This window comes from Brachyistius frenatus, unplaced genomic scaffold (genome assembly GCF_029030835.1).
Source record: "Brachyistius frenatus isolate BFR_SWC_R1_liver_20210118 unplaced genomic scaffold, ASM2903083v1 Contig_293, whole genome shotgun sequence".
Classification (NCBI taxonomy): Eukaryota; Metazoa; Chordata; class Actinopteri; family Embiotocidae; genus Brachyistius; species Brachyistius frenatus.
The window spans coordinates 365738-386323 of record NW_027210892.1 but is presented as its reverse complement, the minus strand read 5'-3'; the positions used below and the strand labels follow the sequence as shown (position 1 = coordinate 386323).

At 44.2% G+C, this 20586-nt stretch overlaps 1 protein-coding gene across 5 annotated transcripts in view; it reads right to left on the bottom strand.

The window, feature by feature from the left end:
* Positions 1–20586, bottom strand: part of tmem94 (transmembrane protein 94) — a 49328-nt gene continuing 28742 nt past the window's right edge. For all 5 annotated transcript variants that reach the window (XM_069722493.1, XM_069722495.1, XM_069722492.1 and 2 more), the window contains 20 exons: positions 17282–17455; positions 16868–17089; positions 15326–15638; positions 14144–14317; positions 12999–13101; positions 12693–12901; positions 12430–12611; positions 11889–12021; positions 11198–11313; positions 10867–10966; positions 10580–10688; positions 7691–7880; positions 7400–7477; positions 7198–7283; positions 7027–7108; positions 4893–5056; positions 4677–4771; positions 4497–4590; positions 3477–3647; positions 1–2615 (listed from right to left, as the gene is read on the bottom strand). In XM_069722493.1, the coding sequence (XP_069578594.1) occupies positions 2543–2615; positions 3477–3647; positions 4497–4590; positions 4677–4771; positions 4893–5056; positions 7027–7108; positions 7198–7283; positions 7400–7477; positions 7691–7880; positions 10580–10688; positions 10867–10966; positions 11198–11313; positions 11889–12021; positions 12430–12611; positions 12693–12901; positions 12999–13101; positions 14144–14317; positions 15326–15638; positions 16868–17089; positions 17282–17455 (2868 nt within the window). In that variant the 3' untranslated portion in view covers positions 1–2542. The remainder of the gene's footprint in view (positions 2616–3476; positions 3648–4496; positions 4591–4676; positions 4772–4892; positions 5057–7026; positions 7109–7197; positions 7284–7399; positions 7478–7690; positions 7881–10579; positions 10689–10866; positions 10967–11197; positions 11314–11888; positions 12022–12429; positions 12612–12692; positions 12902–12998; positions 13102–14143; positions 14318–15325; positions 15639–16867; positions 17090–17281; positions 17456–20586) is intronic.

Genomic DNA, 20586 nt, shown 5'->3' with positions numbered 1-20586 from the left:
TATAAATAAAAGAGCATATTTATGAACATAACATAATCAATACACAAACAAATCTGTCAAAAAATACAAAATATACATTTATGTGTCTTGTGAACATTGTCCATCAGCCCTGCACAGGTAAACCGGAGGTGTGGCAGCACACAGCGTGAAGCCCAGGCTGACGGAGTCCATCCGTGTTGTGACCAGAACAGCAGAACTATTTAGAGAACATTTACAGATCGGTGGAGACGGAGCATTCACTGGATGGTGTTCATGCAGCATGTCCCCAATGTTTGTCCGCATATAAAAGAGTAGAAAACAGGGCAAACCAAAAAAAAGAAATGTCATCATGAATGTTTTCTTGTATTGAAATGTTCGTGTTAAAACCGTCACCAGTAGTTTCATCACATCCACGAGTGATCACGACTACTTTAGTGCCATGAAACCAGAAAATCAAACTGTGCTTCTACACATTTTAACTTGTCCCCACTCGCATGCACCCCCGTCTTCAAACGTGAAACATGTAGGAGCCGTCGTAGCTGTGGATGAAGTAGAAACAGGCACACACGTCAGAGCTGTCGCACAGGTGAAACGGGGCTGCAGCCTGTTGCAACACTGAGGTCGTGAGTTCGAATCCCCCCCACGACAAAATCTCACAAACTCTCCTTCCCACAAAAGTTGCTGAATTCCTTTTGCTTTAATCATTTTCGTCCTGAAAGCAGTCAAATTTAAACATACTGACACTGAAGTCAGAGTGTAAAATATCCACCAAGAGACGCTGTTTAACTCTAGAATATAAAATCCTCAGAGTTTGGTAGCTGCAGCCGTGACCTGAATCCCCAGACGCTGCCTTTAGATCAGGATACACCAGAATTAAGGGGCCAGAGGTTTAGGAATGATAAAATCCTCTATTACTAATATTTCGTACAGTGGAAAATAATTTAAAAAAAATCAGAATAACTTGTGAGCTGTAATTTACAAATGTGATTGACTTTACACATCAATTAAGAGAATAAAAGAAATGTCACAATATTGATTCAGGGTGTGATACATTTTCTGAAACTGATCACTGAAGTAATGCATTACCAATTGCAGTATTAAAACAGCATCAATGTGAAGTGAAGATAGCACCACACACACACGGCAGTCCGACTGCAGACCGGCGATGATACAGATGTCTGCTGCACAGCTTCCGTCTGTCTGCAGCCCGGAAATCAAGCAGATTAAATCACATACTACGGGACGATCTTCAGCCAATCAAATAGGAAATCTGATATCTTCATCTTAATACTCTTAATAAAATTTGCTGATGAAATCTGCTCCGTTATTCATTGGTTTATATTCCAGAACTGAAAAGTATCCTGAGCTCCTGTCTGCTGAGGTCTGACAGATGAAACGAGTAAAAAGGCAACCGAATGATATGAAGCACCTTTTGGAGAAACTCGGGTGTGTTTAGCGCCCCAGAATGAACATTATTACAAACAGAGTGAACCCACATGAAGAAGGGACTCACTACGATGACCAAACTGATTCAGTTCTTCATCTTCACCTCCTGCTGTGCTGCAGCAGGTTCAGCTCAGGAACAACAAGGAGCTTTTGTTGTGAAACGAACAATAAAATAATAGAGAGCATCGTGTTGTCGGCGAATACAGTGACTGAATTACAGAAAGCTGCAGAAAACCAGCTTGAAAAGTTTCTGTCACATTTGTTCAGAGGTAGTGTCAACACGCTGTCCTGTGTTGCATGTGGAGCCCCAATGAGTGTAATACTAGATAAAAAAAAAGAAAAAAGAATGATATCAAATAAACCAACGTCAGGTTTCATTGCATAACGTCCCTTTTTTATGAAAGTGGTGCCTCTCACAGCAGCAACAACCACGCCGCTAACCTGAACTGTGAAATACCACCGTCATAAAAAGACATTACCAATGAAAAAATATTATAAAATAAAATGATGTCCTGTAAAACTCGAATTAAAATTTACAAGTTATTCTAAAACGTTCCATAACAGCAACAAGACTTTAAAAGGTTGTGAATAATTCTTGGTGTGATTATTACAGACTTCGGGGCTCTGCAGCTCCACACTGCCGTCTGTTTTCAGCACTACTGGGTTCCCAGTCAATGAAGAAACACGTCCGTGTGTCAGATGAATCAAGGCTACACTGGTCACATGATTCGCCACAATTCCATGTGTCTCATTGGCTGAAAATAAAATGAACTTCACATCAGTATTTGGTGTCCGGTTGGGGACTTGGAGCCGGTGATGGAGAAGCGAGCACAAACCTCTCCAGAAAACATTCCTCATGCCGTTAAAACTAAGGAAAACCACAAAATAAATAGTTTTGGTTCTGTTTCTATTCAGTGGAAATGAACACTTTGGATTCTTCCTTTTTCTCTCATCAGCCGTTTCCAGAAAACAGACCCGGGAGCTGAAACGTGTTTTGAGCTCCTGCTGAGATGTCCTGATGGTTGCCGTGGTAACAGAGGCTCCTCCAGCACCGCGACCTCTCCTGGTTCCCACAACGGGCCGAGCGGTTCCCCGTTTCTTCCTCAGAGGGATCCCATCAGAACGGAGAGTTCATCCCCAGCTTGGTTTCGAACTGCAGCTTCTGTCTCTTCTGGTATCGAACTCGCACCCTGAAACGGACAGAGGGGACCAATCAGAGCTCAGCATGCTGCGTCGTCACAGCACGTCGCTGCTCTGGAGAGACAACCAACGACTGATCTCATCCGTCAATCATCCCCAATAATCCCACGCTGATCCCTTCATTATCTCTTGTAATATGACGTCTGCTTGTTTTTCCCTCCTGCTTCTTTCTGCCATCTCCACAGCACCACTGTTTCCATGGAGACGGCTGCCGACTGAATTCAGATAGATCAACCGCATTGATTTCATACCATCCATCATTTCTTTCCATCCCTGTTCTTTAAATGAAACACACTCTCTCATCATCACGTTGACTTCAAACCGCTGACCTTGATTTCATCTTTGAATTAACTGCTGATCCTGCTAATCCCAGATATTTAATATTGGCTCATTGTTCTTGATAAATAGTTAAACCAACAAAAACATTTTAGTCTCATTGTTTTTTCATTGGTTTCTCTTCATCTATGTTTAGGACGGATGATGTTTTAGGTCTCATTTCATCAGAAATCAAAGACAATTCAAAAAGTTTTATAAACTCTTCGGCACCACTACCTTCAGTCTTGAACGCCTCGCTCGGCTCGATGAGTCTCTGCTTTTAGCTTTCTGGAACATTTCAATGGTCTCTGTTGCCGATTTCTCAGGTTTGACACTAAATCTGATGTTTCTCTGCTCAAGTTTCAGGTTCACAGTGAAAACACAGAAACGCACTTGGTAAACTTCAGTTATTACTGTGAACTTTAATAGTTGCTGCGTCCTCCTGCTCCGTGCACGTTACTATCCTGCAGGAGCAGGAACCTCCTCCGAACTTCAGACCGGATCTTCCATGTTTAACGTCTGTCTGTGTCTCTTACCGGATCTCATGCAGCTTCACCACCTCGTTGACCAGCACCACCAGCAGCGGGGACAGAGACACCAGCAGCCAGGCTTCCAGCGGGATGTCGCCCAGGTCAAAGGTCAGGAGGCTGCGCTGGTTGCGCCACAACTGATAATCCACCGTGGCCTGAACGATCTGGCTGAGCAGTCTGGTGAACAGGGAGCAAGGGGTTAATATAGAAAGGGCTGAAACATCAGGAACTTAGGATTTATATGAAATAGTTTATGTTATTGGAGTGAATGTTAAAACAATGAAGGAACTCTGGTTAAAGTATTTCGGGTGACGGTCAGGTTATCTTGTGTTTGGACAGATGGGAGGTCAACAGTAGAATATATTTCTGGTGCATCATTTACAATCGTTCCATCAAGCAACAAATGAAATCTGACACAAAACTGTAAATCAAAACCTGTAGTAGGTCAAGTATCTACATGAATTCAGTATAAACTCAGCCTCAGTTTATGAATCCAGATCAAGTATCAACCAACAGTGACGTCATCCGCCTCCAGTTCAGATTCTATATATAGCTGTAACCTGACTGCACCACAGGCCTGTCAATCAAACGGACACGCCCCCAAAAACAGGTCTTCTTGAATCTTCTTTTCTAATGAATGAGGGATTATTTTCAGATGGACCTCCAGAAAACTAAGAAGAAGGAGTGACTTTAGCTAACAACACCGAGATAACTGATGGACACATTTTATTCACTTTGGATTTGATGAGAGAAGTTGAATGGGAGTCTATGGAGCAGGAGGCTTTTTGGAGCCGACCTCTAGTGGCACTCGCTGGTATTGCAGCTGAAGACACTTCTGGATCAGAACCATTTTACAGACCTGAAGCTACGAACTCTTTTATAAACAGTCTGTGGTGCAAACAGCTGAGTTTCTGGAAGAAGCTGCTAACAGCTGGTTTCAGCTGGAAATGTGAACGTCTTAAAGAACATCTGTGAAGCACACAAACGACAGAGACCAGCATGTGTCCAGACGTTGTGATAACTTACACCACAGGCACGGTGAGACACCACCAGGTGTTGCTGAAGGGACTCTTCCTCCACAGAGGCTGGGAGCGGTGGACGTAGCTGAGAGAGATCACCACTGAAGAACGGAGGAGAGGGAGGACTTTAGGAACCACGTGAAAACATGGGAGTTGTTTTATACTGCGTACGTTTGAGACGTCTCACCTGTGTGTAAGACGAGGAAGCCGGCCATGACCTTCTGAGTCAGCAGCAGGCCGTTGGACAACTCAGAGAACCAACGAAGAGCCTCGTCGGAGGAGCTGCAGTCAGAGGAAAACTCTCCACTCAACACAAACAGGAAGTCTGCTTCTCTCTCTTCACTTTACCATCAATATCTTCCAAACATGAAGCGAGATACGCTGCAGGTGGAGCTCCTCCTACCTGGCCGTGTAAAGGCAGCCGCAGCTGACAGTGGTGTTGTCGGCGAAGGTCAGGTTGGTGCCTTTGGGGCAGACTGCCAGCAGGGTGAACCCAAAGGCCAACAGGTAGGCACAGACCGTCAGGCCGAACTTCAGCAGGAAGCAGCCCAGGAAGTAGTTCTGAGTCTGTGGGAAGAGGACGACGTGAGGACAGAATGAGACGGCGACTACAGGCAGTTCACCACCGAAACAGAAACACGTGCATCACTCACAGCAACTTACAGAAACACGTTTCCTGTTGATCTGAGTATTCAAAAGAATCCTGCAGCTCAAATGAGGATTTAATACGTTTTCAGCTGAACAAAGGGTCTGACATAACCAGTAAAGGTTTGTTCCTGCAGGGCAGGATGATTGTCTATCAGTCTGCACTGTAAGCATGTTTTAGATGATGTCATTGTTTTCAAGATATGTGACCAATGCATCGTGATTTGCTGAAATATACGTGGAAAAAGTGAAATGCATCATAAAAGATTCCTCCAGCTCCGCTGTCACAAGGACAGATACAGGAGATCATTCCAGATACAGGAGATCATTCCAGATACAGGAGATCATTCCTGATACAGGAGATCATTCCAGATACAGGAGATCATTCCTGATACAGGAGATCATTCCTGATACAGGAGATCATTCCAGATACAGGAGATCATTCCTGATACAGGAGATCATTCCTGATACAGGAGATCATTCCAGATACAGGAGATCATTCCTGATACAGGAGATCATTCCTGATACAGGAGATCATTCCAGATACAGGAGATCATTCCAGATACAGGAGATCATTCCAGATACAGGAGATCATTCCTGATACAGGAGATCATTCCAGATACAGGAGATCATTCCAGATACAGGAGATCATTCCAGATACAGGAGATCATTCCTGATACAGGAGATCATTCCAGATACAGGAGATCATTCCAGATACAGGAGATCATTCCAGATACAGGAGATCATTCCAGATACAGGAGATCATTCCTGATACAGGAGATCATTCCTGATACAGGAGATCATTCCAGATACAGGAGATCATTCCAGATACAGGAGATCATTCCAGATACAGGAGATCATTCCAGACACAGGAGATCATTCCAGATACAGGAGATCGATACAGGAGATCATTCCAGATACGGGAGATCATTCCAGATACGGGAGATCATTCCAGATACGGGAGATCATTCCAGATACGGGAGATCATTCCAGATACGGGAGATCATTCCAGATACGGGAGATCATTCCAGATACGGGAGATCATTCCTGATACGGGAGATCATTCCAGATACGGGAGATCATTCCTGATACGGGAGATCATTCCTGATACGGGAGATCATTCCAGATACGGGAGATCATTCCAGATACGGGAGATCATTCCAGATACGGGAGATCATTCCTGATACGGGAGATCATTCCTGATACGGGAGATCATTCCAGGTACAGGAGATCATTCCAGGTACAGGAGATCATTCCAGATACAGGAGATCATTCCTGATACAGGAGATCATTCCAGATACAGGAGATCATTCCAGATACAGGAGATCATTCCTGATACAGGAGATCATTCCTGATACAGGAGATCATTCCTGCCGACCGCAATAAGACTGTACAATAACTCACCTCTGGCAAAATCCATCACACAACAATAACACTGTTGACTGTGTTTCTTGGTTGTTTGTATATAATATATATAGATATATACTGTACTGTATATACTGTGCATCTTATATTTTATATTTTTTACTGCTATTTTATTGCTTTTCTATTATTCTATTATTATCTTGTTGCTTCTGTATGCTGCTGTAGAGAAAAAAAATTTCCCCTCGGGGATTAATAAAGTAACTACCTAACCTAACCTAACCTAACCTAACCTAACCTAACCTAACCTAACCTAACCTAACCTAAGGTCAGCCTCTTACTGGTACTCAAAATAAGTCTTCTACAGAAACATGAGGCTGCAGAGGGAAAGACTTTCTACTTGGCTGGAAGGAGTTTCCTATCACTACCCAGCTCATTACACTGGTGAACAGTAGTTTTGTCAGAGCGTTATCAGATATCGTGGAACCGATTAGAAACCAGAAACAGATCTGACTGAGGTGTGAACCGACCTTTTTTGGGATGGCATCCAGGTTCTTCCCGGTGGCGACTGTCATAACGGAGCTGTCAGGTGGTTTCCCCAAAAGAGACACACTGCCAACACATCACAAACCCAGCATTACAATGACACAGCTAAATAACCCCGAATCATGAGATGTCAGGTGCGAACAGTGTGTGTGCACCTGAGCAGCGGGTAGCTGAAGCAGGACACCCACAGGATGTCGGTGGTGTTCATGGGAGGAGGAAGCTGAGCCAGGCAGGCCAAGAACTGCATACAGACACCAGAGCAACTTCAGTTAGTTATTTACTATCGTAGACATCTACACGCTGCAAAGAGAGTGTGAACAGCCAGATGTTGAGAGGTGATGAAGGCTCCTCTGTCACCTGGATGATGACCAAACTGAGCTGACACTGCAGCAGGAAGAGGAAGCACTTGCGGATGCCGTAGGTTGTGTGTCGGGCCTGGAACACATTCACCCAGAAGTTCATTAACAAATGTAACATCTGTGTGACTTTCTGAGAGCGTGAGTGAGTGTGTGTGTGTGTGTGTGTGTGTGTGTGTGTGTGTGTGTGTGTGTGTGTGTGTGTGTGTGTGTGTGTGTGTGTGTGTGTGTGTGTGTGTGTGTGTGTGTGTGTGTGTGTGTGTGTGTGTGTGTGTGTGTGTGTGTGTCTGACCTGCTCTATGAGCTTCACCATGCTGACGCTCTCCCCCTGGTGGAAGGCAGCGGAGCAGCCCAGACTGTTGAGCTGCCCCGACAGCCTCAGAGGAGACAGTCCCTCGACCTCTCCGTTAAAACCTCCTCCGGTTGCGTAGCCGAACGTCTCCCAGGAGCACTGGGACGGATACAGAGGGTCCAAGGCGATGCTGTGGAGACGAGAGGCGGGACAACTCGAATGTGGGCCAATCAGGATTATTCTACTGTCACAGTCGCTGTAGTGAAGTTTTCACTTAAAGTGATGGAACTGACATTTTCCCCTCATCAATAAACACTTAAAAACTCATAAAGACAGTCAAAACTAATTTATTAAAAAAACAAACAATTGGGACCCATAATTTAATACTTTGAAGAAGCCTCGTTGGCAGAAAGTTCACTTTTAAGAGATCTTTGGTAAATAAATGAGTACACCTGGAAGTGAGTAGTGTATCTCCCCATCATGTGACCTCCATCTCCTGCAGGGCTTAAGTCTGGCTGAACCATCAGTCCAGTCTGAGGTCACTGCACCAGCAATAGTATTAGTTTGGAGTTCAGTTTTTGTCTCATCAGACCAGAGAATCGTGATTCTCAAACTCCAAAGTCTCTCATTGTGTGTTTCTTTGAGTGGCTGAGATTGTTGTTTTCCCATCTCTGCAGAGAACATCTGGTTCTGTTCAGTGATGGTTGTGTTGTTGGTTGTGTTGATGGTTGTGTTGTTGGTTGTGTTGATGGTTGTGTTGATGGTTGTGCTGATGGTTTTGTTGATGGTTGTGTTGATGTGGTTGTGTTGATGGTTGTGTTGATGTGGTTGTGTTGATGGTTGTGTTGATGGTTGTGTTGATGTGGTTGTGTTGTTGGTTGTGTTGATGGTTGTGTTGATGTGGTTGTGTTGATGGTTGTGTTGTTGGTTGTGTTGATGGTTGTGTTGATGGTTGTGTTGATGTGGTTGTGTTGATGGTTGTGTTGATGGTTGTGTTGATGTGGTTGTGTTGATGGTTGTGTTGATGGTTGTGTTGTTGGTTGTGTTGATGGTTGTGTTGATGTGGTTGTGTTGATGGTTGTGTTGATGTGGTTGTGTTGATGGTTGTGTTGATGTGGTTGTGTTGATGGTTGTGTTGATGGTTGTGTTGATAGTTGTGTTGATGGTTGTGTTGATGGTTGTGTTGATGTGGTTGTGTTGATAGTTGTGTTGATGGTTGTGTTGATGTGGTTGTGTTGATGGTTGTGTTGATGGTTGTGTTGATGGTTGTGTTGATAGTTGTGTTGATGTGGTTGTGTTGATGTGGTTGTGTTGATGTGGTTGTGTTGATGGTTGTGTTGATAGTTGTGTTGATGGTTGTGTTGATGTGGTTGTGTTGATGATTGTGTTGATGGTTGTGTTGATGTGGTTGTGTTGATGGTTGTGTTGATGTGGTTGTGTTGATGGTTGTGTTGATGGTTGTGTTGATAGTTGTGTTGATGGTTGTGTTGATGTGGTTGTGTTGATGGTTGTGTTGATGTGGTTGTATTGATGGTTGTGTTGATGGTTGTGTTGATGTGGTTGTGTTGATGGTTGTGTTGTTGGTTGTGTTGATGGTTGTGTTGATGTGGTTGTGTTGATGGTTGTGTTGTTGGTTGTGTTGATGGTTGTGTTGATGGTTGTGTTGATGTGGTTGTATTGATGGTTGTGTTGATGTGGTTGTGTTGATAGTTGTGTTGATGGTTGTGTTGATGGTTGTGTTGATGGTTGTGTTGATGGTTGTGTTGATGGTTGTGTTGATAGTTGTGTTGATGGTTGTGTTGATGTGGTTGTGTTGATGGTTGTGTTGATGTGGTTGTGTTGATGGTTGTGTTGATGTGGTTGTGTTGATGGTTGTGTTGATGTGGTTGTGTTGATGGTTGTGTTGATGTGGTTGTGTTGATGGTTGTGTTGATGTGGTTGTGTTGATGGTTGTGTTGATGTGGTTGTGTTGATGTGGTTGTGTTGATGGTTGTGTTGATGGTTGTGTTGATGTGGTTGTGTTGATGGTTGTGTTGATGGTTGTGTTGATGTGGTTGTGTTGATGGTTGTGTTGATGGCCTCCCTGATCGCGGCCTTTCACACTCGGTTACTTCATTTGGCCATGAATACTCCCAGTGGTCTCCAATGTGCTGGTTAGAAACAGTTTGACAGCGCCGCCCTCATCGATGCCTCGCCTCAGTTTTATTGTGGAAATCTACAGAGTTGCTTGGATTGTTTTTCTTGACATGCAGTGTAAGATGTTAGACCTTAAAAATGTTTCAAGCTAGTTTTGATTTTAGTTTGCAAACATTTCTAAAAGCTTGTTTTCTTCAGTCATTATTATTTATTTATTTTACCCATTAAAAATATAATTACAAAACTACACAGTGTTGAAATAGTGAAGGAGTCTGAATATGAAGCAGATTGTGTAACTATTATATGATCAGTATGTACTCCACTGGTTTTCTATGAGGAGCCCTTAAAGGGCCAGTACATCCAAATCACAGTAAAACATCTCCTCACTTACCTTTTGTAAAATCTGCACATGCAGATAGTGAAGTGTAAATATATTGTCTGGTTTGTCAGAGATGAGTCAGTAAATCACCTGTAACAGCTTTAGAAGAGCTGCCTGTGCTTTGTTTAAACTGTTATAACAAAGGATGATAACGCTGACTCATACTTTATGACACAAAAGCAAATATGAACCAATGACTCAAAATATAATTACAGATATAGAAAACAAACTCCACAATAGGAGGAGGAAATTTCAATGACACTGTTGATAGATAACTATCATTACTTCTTGGAGAAGATACCTGACACCCTTTAAATGCAGAAAGACGAGGCTGAGAAACACTTCTACATGAATTCTTATGAACGTGTGCATACCTGAGGTTGCTCTGCAGGAACAGGCGGCTGTTGCGGAAGTTGGCGGAGCTTCCCAGACAGCAGGTGACCTCTCTGTTCTCCTGCATGATCTTCATCATCTCACACATGGCTGCAGATAAAAGAAACACTATGGGTGTCACACACTGAACAAAGAGACAGTAACTGGGATCATCAGTTCAGGCCTGATGGGTTTCTTATTAATCTGAAATCTACTTTTCCTCTGGAGGAGCAGATGAAAGCAGAACATGTTGATAAAAGTGGCTATAAAACCCAGAAAGAAGACTCACTGTCAGGCGTGCAGTCGGTGAAGAGCGGCACCAGAAGAGGCACGTTATCGATGTTTTTCAGATGAGGACGGACCTGGTGGATCCCGCGAGGTAACTTGGCCTGAGAGAGAGGAGGGACGTCACAGCAGGGAGAGGAAGAACAGCGAAGAAGCAACATGCTCGCACCAAATTCAACTCAGTTCAGTTGGTTATCAGACTAAAACCATCGGATCAGAGCAACAAAGAGAGAAGTCTGTGAGCTGATTATAAAACGGAAACAGATATTTTCTCTGCTGTCGGGAGAAGACAGCTGTGTTTTCACTGGTGTGACGGTAGAGATGAAGATCGGTACCCGGTTGCAGTCCTCCAGGAAGCTGGGCACGTCACTGTCTGTGGGCTGGAAACTGGCCAGGTCAGAGTGGGCTTCTTCTTCAGGGAGCAACGGACCTTCTGCTTCATCCCGAGAATCTGAGTACCACAACAGAAGACCAGACATTAAACATTTAAAAAAACGCTTTACAAACTTCCACTTCACTGATTGACAATCTGAATTTGAGGAACAAACTTGATGAGGAACAAAGCTGAAGCTGAACAGAGAATTTCTCCCTCCAGAGTTTGACTTCTTTGAGCACCTTCACTTTACCGTCTAAATGATTTAACCATGTTTGATGAGCTGGTTAGTTTGTACGCTGCATTCAAATTCACTCCTCTTCTTCTTGGTTAAATAGCGCAGCGAGTCTTCCTCACACAGAGACGCAAGATGTAAGATATGTGAAAATAAAACAAGGCAAAATGACCCTTTACCCTGATATGAAGGCTAATATAAAAAATCAGTAAGTATTATAAAATGAAAGAATGAAAGTTACAGCATGAATGGTTCACAACAATGACCAAGACATGAGCTTCAAAGTGAAGGTGGTGAAATTACTGGGTTAAAGGGGAACTCATTTCTAAAGCCGCCTAACAGAAAGATAGCGATGCCAGTTGATGTTTCTGGATGTATTGAAGCGGCAGCCAGCAGAAACACAACTCAATGTACCAACCTTGGTTGAGGTCTTCGTGCAGGGAGCCGTGACTCGGACTGGATGGACCTCCATCACAGGGACTGTCTCCGTTCGGGGTCAGAGAGATGTGACAGTTCCAGCCTGTCTCTAAACCCATCTTCTCTGCAAACACCTGCACACACACACACACACACACACACACACACACACACACACACACACACACACACACACACACACATCAGCTGTCATATACAACATCACCACAAACACTTCAGCAGTATACTCCATTGTACTGTACTGCATACAGCAGTATACTATTATACACTGTACTGTATTCTTAAGCTGCTATGATGATTACATTTCCTCACTGAGGGATTAATAAAGTCCTTTATTACAGTCACTACTGCACTGAATACTTATAAATATAAAATAAATATAAATAAATATCAGCCAGTGTTTCAGCCACTCTGGAGTGGAAGCAATTGCATGCTGGGAAATCCACATTGATGGTGTAAAATAGAAAAGGATAAATGTTCATCCAGGTCTCGTCTGTTCTCATGAGCTCGTGTTTGCTCACCTTGCTGCGAAGTTCATCGTCCATGGAGAAGTAAACGAAGCGGATGCAGGCGGTGACCAGAGCGTCGATGAGCCGGACCGTGTCCAGCCTGGCCTGGAACTGGGACGACACCATGCCCATGAAGATCTGCCCGCTGAGGGCCTGCACACAGTCCTCCCGCTCCACGCCCTCACCGATACCCTCTGTGGACACCACAGGGACGGACAGGACATGAGAGGTGCATCGTTACTTTAACTCTCCGTCCTTCTGTCGCTGACTCGTACCGTCGGAGCTCCAGCTGTTCCTGCAGAAGCTGTTTTTGATGGGGGTGGTGGAGGGCAGCTCCACCCCGGAGAAGAGGCAGGGACCGGGGGCCAGCTCCACGCACTTCCCATTCAGCTGGCTGGACAAGGACACCTGCATGGGTTTGTAGGCAAAGGCGGAGCAGTAACCTGACAGACAGGCGCGCTGGTAGAAATCCAGAACCTTCTTTCTGAAACACAGAAGGTCAAAACAAGAATAGAGACTGAAGGGACGTAGACATATAAATGACTTCACCCGGGGGGGCGGAGACAGACGCTGTGCCGTACCTGTCGGAGCCTGAGAGGGGGTAGATATCCGTCCCGTCCCAGAAGTCAGTGCAGGCCTCCAGGATGAGGTCGGCTGAACCGTGAGACAACATCTGGATGTTATCTACAAGAGAAGAACATCAGCTGAACAACCAGAACAGATGATGCTTTAAAATGAATGTTGCTGCAGAAAAGCTTCAGGTTCTGAAACATGGACGCTTCACAACCCGACAGCACAGAAGAGTCACTAAACCAGGATGGAAGTGTGCTGATAATCTTCTGTTCCTGAGTTATGGGGCTGAATAACAAACAGAAAAGTGTTTCTGCACAACATTATAGCTCAGACCGGCGTTGCTGTCACCACCACGCCTCTCTCTCTCTCTCTGGGGGAAAACAATCACACACAGTGAACCAGAGGAAGTTCAGACTTTTCTCTAAACTTCTGCTTTAAACGAAGCGGTTTAAATAATACTGTTGTGCTGAAGAGCTGCCGTGTGGTTAGTTGCACCAACAATCATGTGAAAAACGCTGAGCTAGCTCCTACAAAAGATCCTGATAGAAGGGCTTTAGGGCGCCACTCACTATGTAGCTGAGTCAGAGGTAAGAGCAGACGGCAGCTACAACACTGTTTGGAGAGCAGGACTGAACAGTTCAATATGACTGTGGTCATTTTCTCACCTGGAGACCAACTAGGTCAAATTAGATGTCCGTACGGGACGCCTCAACCACTGAGTGGGGTTGTAGCACCAGCTTGATGCTGAAGGGACTTTTTGATCTATCTAGTGTGGTCTGTGGCAGAGCAGAGTGGACATACAGTACATGTACTTCACTTGGTGTTTTAGGTTCATTCATAAACTAATTTACTGCTGGTGGTTTGGTTTTATAACCATATTTTACATTGAAGTCAACAGCAAGGGTCACTTGTTTTCCCCCAAAAAGAGGGCGGGGAGTTCCCTCATTTGCCAGTCTGATCTGATGTCACAGTGACCTTCGACCCCCAAAATCAAATCAGTTCATTTTCGAGTCTGAATGAATGTTTGTGTCAAGTTTGAAGAAATTCCCTCCAAATGTTCCTGAGACGATGCGGTGATGAGAATCCGACGACCCGGACACACACAGCACCTCCAGCTCCAGCTGAAACCTGACAGGAGACGAGGAGGACTCACTGGAGGAGGAGTCCCGGACGAACAGCGAGATCAGGTGGGAGAGGGGCGGCTGGCGTTTGGTGAAGTAATGAAGGCGGCGAGACGTGAACTCTTTGGTCTTCTCTCCAGTCGGCAGCTGGTACAGAGCCAAGTGGTTCTCCTGTTTAAACAGCTCCCTGGCACCGGGGGTGAACCCTACACACACACACACACACACACACACACACACACACACACACACACACACACACACACACACACACACACACACACACACACACACACACACACACACACACAACACATACACACACACACACACACACACACACACACACACACACACACACACACACACACACACACACACACACACACACACACACACACACACACACACACACACACACACACACACACACACACACACACACACACACACATACACACACACACACACACACATACACACAACACATACACACACACACACACACACACACACACACACACACACACACACACACACACACACACACACACACACACACACACACACACACACACACACACACACACACACACACACAACACATACATACACACACACACACACACACACACACACACACACACACACACACACACACACACACACACACAACACATACACACACACAACACATACACATACACACACACACACACACACACACACACACACACACACACACACACACACACACACACACACACACACACACACACACACACACACACACACACACACTTCATTAATCCAGTACTGAAACATCCAGTCTAGTTGACATCTGTCAGTCTGAGAAAAAGCAGCTTTTTTTTTTTTTTTTTCTTCAAAGATAAAAGAGAAAGTGTTTTAAGTGACAGCGAACCAGCAGGTCGACATTATGTCTACATGACTTATTAATGTAAAAATGATGTGACTTTTAGTCAGGTGAAACACTGACTCCAACACATCATAAACACAGAAACAACTTGAGTCATCAAAACCTCCTAAAATCCTAACAACCACGAGATCTCTGCTCAGACTGCAGGAAAAGACCGTCTTCATCTATAAGTCATGCCGAGTGGTCACATCAGCTTTTCTCTCTGAAGAAAACTTCAAGGTTGAAATTTCAGTGCTAGATCATCTGAATAAGATGTGATCGCTGCAGTAAACCTCACCGATGAGCCGGGACAGCTCGCAGAGGCCCCAGGGCACGTAGACGGGCAGCACGGTGCCGTGGCTCTCCTGCAGCGCCAGGTTGGACAGGTGGTCCGAGAAGCGGCACAGCTGCTTGGTGACGCTGGCGTTGCAGAGGTTCAGCATGATGTTGAGGCCCAGCGGCTTGAGGGAGGGCAGGTGGCACTGCCAGGAGAGGTCGTCGAACTGGATGCTGGCCGGGTTCTGCTGGTCCTGCGACAGGCTCAGCATCTCCAGGTGGTAGTCGCACACAAAGTCGTCAGCCTCCGTTTCGGGACAGCCCAGCGCAAAGTCCTGCAGACAAACACACAACATCACAACACAGTCTGAACTGTGGAGGTCAATCAAGTGATGCCACCTTCAGACCCACCATGTCACTGTTCTCATTCTGTATGAAAGTACAAACCTGTTTCCAAAAATGTTGATATGCTCTGTAAAATGTAAATAATCACTGAATGCAATGATTTGCAAATAACTGAGAAATTGTATTGTTTTATCAAAAATATCTGCTTTTGAATCATGGGTCAACAAAAGACTGGAAAAGTTGTGTAATGCTAAAAAAAAAACCATCTGGTTGAACATTTCACAACTAATGAGGTTACCATGGCAACAGTAACATGATTGGGTATAAAAAGATGATTGCAGAGAGGCGGAGTCTCTCAGCAGTGAAGATGGGGAGAGGTTCACCACTCTGAAAGACTGTTTGGGAAAATAGTTCAACAATCTAAGAATAATGTTCCTCAACGTAAAACTACAAAGAATTAGTGGATTTCATCGTCTACGGTTCATAATATCATTAAAAGATTCAGAGAATCTGGAGAAATCTCTGAACACAAGGGACAAGGCTGGAAACCAATATTGGATGATGGTGATCTTACCTTTATCAGACAAGAATGGGACAATATTTCACTTCCAAAACTCCAGAAACTGGTGTCCTCAGTTCCCAGATGTTTACAGAGTTGTTAAAAGAAGTGATGCAACACAGTAGTAAACATGCCGCTGTCCCAACTTTTTGGAGACGTGTTGCTCCCATCAAATTCAAAATACCAATATTCATTAGAGTTACTAATCTGTTGCCATGGTAATCTAATTAGTTGTGAGATGTTCCACTAGATGTTTTTTTTTTTTTTATCTTTACACAACTTTTCCAGTCTTTTGTTGACCCTGTCCCAACTTTTTTTGAGACGTGTTGGTGGCATATTACTCATACAACACGAATATTTCTAAGTTTCTACACTTGATATGTTGTCCTTGGTCTGTTTGCAATTAAATATGAGTTTATAGGATTTGAAAATCATTGCATTATCATTTTATTTGCATTTTACACAGCGTTGTACAACATCCATTTAATGCTGTCAGATTGTTTGTGTCATGAATTATAGCTACAATGTTGATAGAAAAAAAGCACGTGTGAGCGCAGTCCTGCCATCAGTTCCTCTAACTGGAAACCTAAATCTCCTAAAATAATATTCTTCTTCTTTTACAACTCTTTCACAGGCTTGAATTTCCGGTCCAGTTCTTACCTGCGCCTGGTCGTCCTCGCCTCCCTCGGTGTCATGGCTGAAGCTCACATTGGATCCGGAGTTGTGTTTAACACGAGTGTGCGCTGGCTGGCAGGAGCGCCGCAGCCGGAGGGTGTCAGACGAGCGAGCCGTGTCATGTGACGTCTCGCTGGGCTCAGGCCCCTCCCCCAGGTGGATGGAGGACTCGACCGGCAGACAGAGCAGAGCCTCGGCCTCCTGGGCCTGGAGAGCAGTCACAGAGGTCAGGGGGAGACACAACACTTCTACTGAAGACAGACAGACAGACAGACAGACAGACAGGCAAGCAGACAGACAGACAGACAGACAGACAGACAGACACACACACACACACACACACACACACACACACACACACACACACACACACACACACACACACACACACACACACACCTCATCCCTGTCATCGTCTGTCTCCATCCGGCAGTAGGAGTTGACGGACAGGTCGTCTCTGAGGTCGTCCTGGCTGTTGTGAGGTGGTTCTACTCGCCCACTGAAGAACAGCACCGTCTCCGGACTGGGGTTCGGCCACGACAGGATGCCCTGCTTGTCCACACAACACAGCACCTGCGCACACGCACACGCACGCACGCACACACACACACACACACACACACACACACACACACACACACACACACACACACACACACACACACACACACACACACACACACACACACACACACACACACACACACACACACACAGAGGACGTGTCAGCTCACTGGCTCCTGACTGCAGGTTCTGAAGAGGCTTCCTGTGTTTTTTTCACTCTGTGAACGTTCAGCTGCACCAACAACAGAAAAACACAGACAACCATCTTCCAACTGGAGATTTCTACTTTCATCCGACGTTACGGGTCGTACCTACAGTATGTGGCTGCACGCTTACTGTCTGAGGCTCCACCGGACCTGATGTAGTTTGTTAAGTAAAGCAAACATTAAGTAAGTGAAGTCAATGAAATAAGCTGAACACAGTGATGGTGGGAGATATAGGACATGGTCACAGGGGAAGTCTGTAGGGACATTAGAGGACTCCTGTTAAAGCTTTGCATCAAATATAAATCCAGTTTGAGGTGAATAATCTAAAGAGATTGTTTCTGGGCAGAAATTGAGCTGTTGAATTTTTCACAAGTAATTTCTTAATGCGTTGAGCTCCACAAAGGGAATTCCATTTACCTCCATTGTGAGGAAGTGGAGGCAGAAATCTCAGAGACATATATCTGCACAAACAAAACAAGTCTGGGTGTCACGATGGTACTCGGAGAATCAGAACCAGCAGGATTCAGAGCAGTGACATTAATTTACATCTACTATTAAGAGATCTTTATCTGACATCTGATCCATGGTGTTTGCATTCACATTTGGTATTAAAATACATTTCAGCTATCTCAAGATGTGAATTAGTTAGAACAAACATTGTGTGTCCCAGATGGAGCTCTACTTTCCCCCAGTGTTAAACTACCGGTACATTTTTCCATGCTTGCTTGGGGCAGCAGGAAGACGTTGAGTCAGCTGATCTTTGAACACGCGAGGCTTTTTAATCTGAATGCGTTCACACTGTAATAATTGCATCTTCACCTGCTGAGGTCCAATCACTGATTTCAATGCTTGTTTTGACACCTGCATTAACATGTGTTTTATCTGTATCCAGGTTAACTATGCAGGTCCAGATCACATGTTAATATGTATATATGTTAATATATCCCCCCTCGGGGATTAATAAAGTGTATAAAATAAAAAATAAAAATACCAGAACTGGAGCACAATCACCTGCATCGTTTGGTTCTGTCAATCACTTTCATATCTTCAGACACAACTTACCAGCAGTTTGTCAATATAACTACAAATAACTATGTGGCTGTCATCAATAACATTAAGTTACTTCTGATTGTTAGAATGATTCATTACTAATGTAAAAAAACTATTAAATGTTTACTGAACTGGTACATTTGTTGAATAGAAATCTGTCTAATTAGAGCTGAACTGTTCTCTGAAGGATCTAAAAACCAAGAAGCTGCATCATTTCATCACATTCTCTTCATGAAAACTACATTTACTTATCTTAATTAATACAGTGTACAACCCCGTTTCCTAAACAGATGTGTAAAATGTTGAACAAAAACAGAATGCATTGATTTGCAATTCATGTAAACACATACAGTGGTGTGAAAAAGTGTTTGCCCCCTTCCTGATTTCCAATTTTATTGCATGTCTGTCGCACTTAAATGTTTCAGATCATCAAACAAATTTAAATATTAGTCAAAGATAACACAAGTAAACACAAAATGCAGTTTTTAAATAAAGGTTTTTATTATTAAGGTAGAAAAACAATCCAAACCCACATGGCCCTGTGTGAAAAAGTGTTTCCCCCTCCTGTTAAAACATAACTTAACTGTGGTTCATCACACCTGAGTTCAATTTCTCGAGCCACACCCAGGCCTGATTACTGACACACCTGTTCTCAATCAAGAAATCACTTCAATAGGACCTGCCTGACAAAGTGAAGTAGACCAGAAGATCCTCAAAAGATAGACATCATGCCGAGATCCAAAGAAATTCAGGAACAAATGAGAAAGAAAGTAATTGAGATCTATCAGTCTGGAAAAGGTTCTAAAGCCGTTTCTAAAGCTTTGGGACTCCAGAGAACCACAGTGAGAACCATTATCCACAAATGGAGAAAACATGGAACAGTGGTGAACCTTCCCAGGAGCGGCCGGCCAACCAAAATTACCCCGAGAGAGCAGTGACGACTCATCCAAGAGGTCACAAAAGACCCCACGACAACATCCAAAGAACTGCAGGCCTCACTTGCCTCAGTTCAGGTCAGTGTTCATGACTCCACCAGAAGAAAGAGACTGGGTAAAAATGGCTGCATGGCAGAGCTCCAAGACCAAAACCACCGCTGAGCAAAAAGAACATTAAGGCTCGTCTCATTTTTTCCAGAAAACATCTTGATGATCCCCAAGACTTTTGGGAAAATACTCTGTGGACTGACGAGACAAAAGTTGAACTTTTTGGAAGGTGTGTGTCCCGTTACATCTGTCGTAAAAGTAACACCGCATTTCAGAACAAGAACCTCATACCAACAGTAAAATATGGTGGTGGTAGTGTGATGGTCTGGGGCTGTTTTACTGCTTCAGGACCTGGAAGACTTGCTGTGATAAATGGAACCATGAATTCTACCGTCTACCAAAACATCCTGAAGGAGAACGTCCGGCCGTCTGTTCGTGACCTCAAGCTGAAGCCAACTTGGGTTCTGCAGCAGGACAATGATCCAAAACACACCAGCAAGTCCACCTCTGAATGGATGAAGAAAAACAAAATGAAGACTTTGGAGTGGCCTAGTCAAAGTCCTGACCTGAATCCTATTGAGATGCTGTAGCATGACCTTCAAAAGGAGGTTGGTGCTGGAAAACCCTCCAATGTGGCTGAATTCCAACAACAACTCTGTAAAGATGAGTCGGCCAACATTCCTCCACAGCTGGAAAAGACTCATTGGAAGTTATCACAAACGCTTGATTACAGTTGTTGCTGTAAAGGGTGGTCCAACCAGTTATTAGGTTTAGGGGGCAAACACTTTTTCACACAGGGCCATGTGGGTTTGGATTGTTTTTCTCCCTTAATAATAAAAATCTTCATTTAAAAACTGCATTTTGTGTTTACTTGTGTTATCTTTGACTAATATTTAAATTT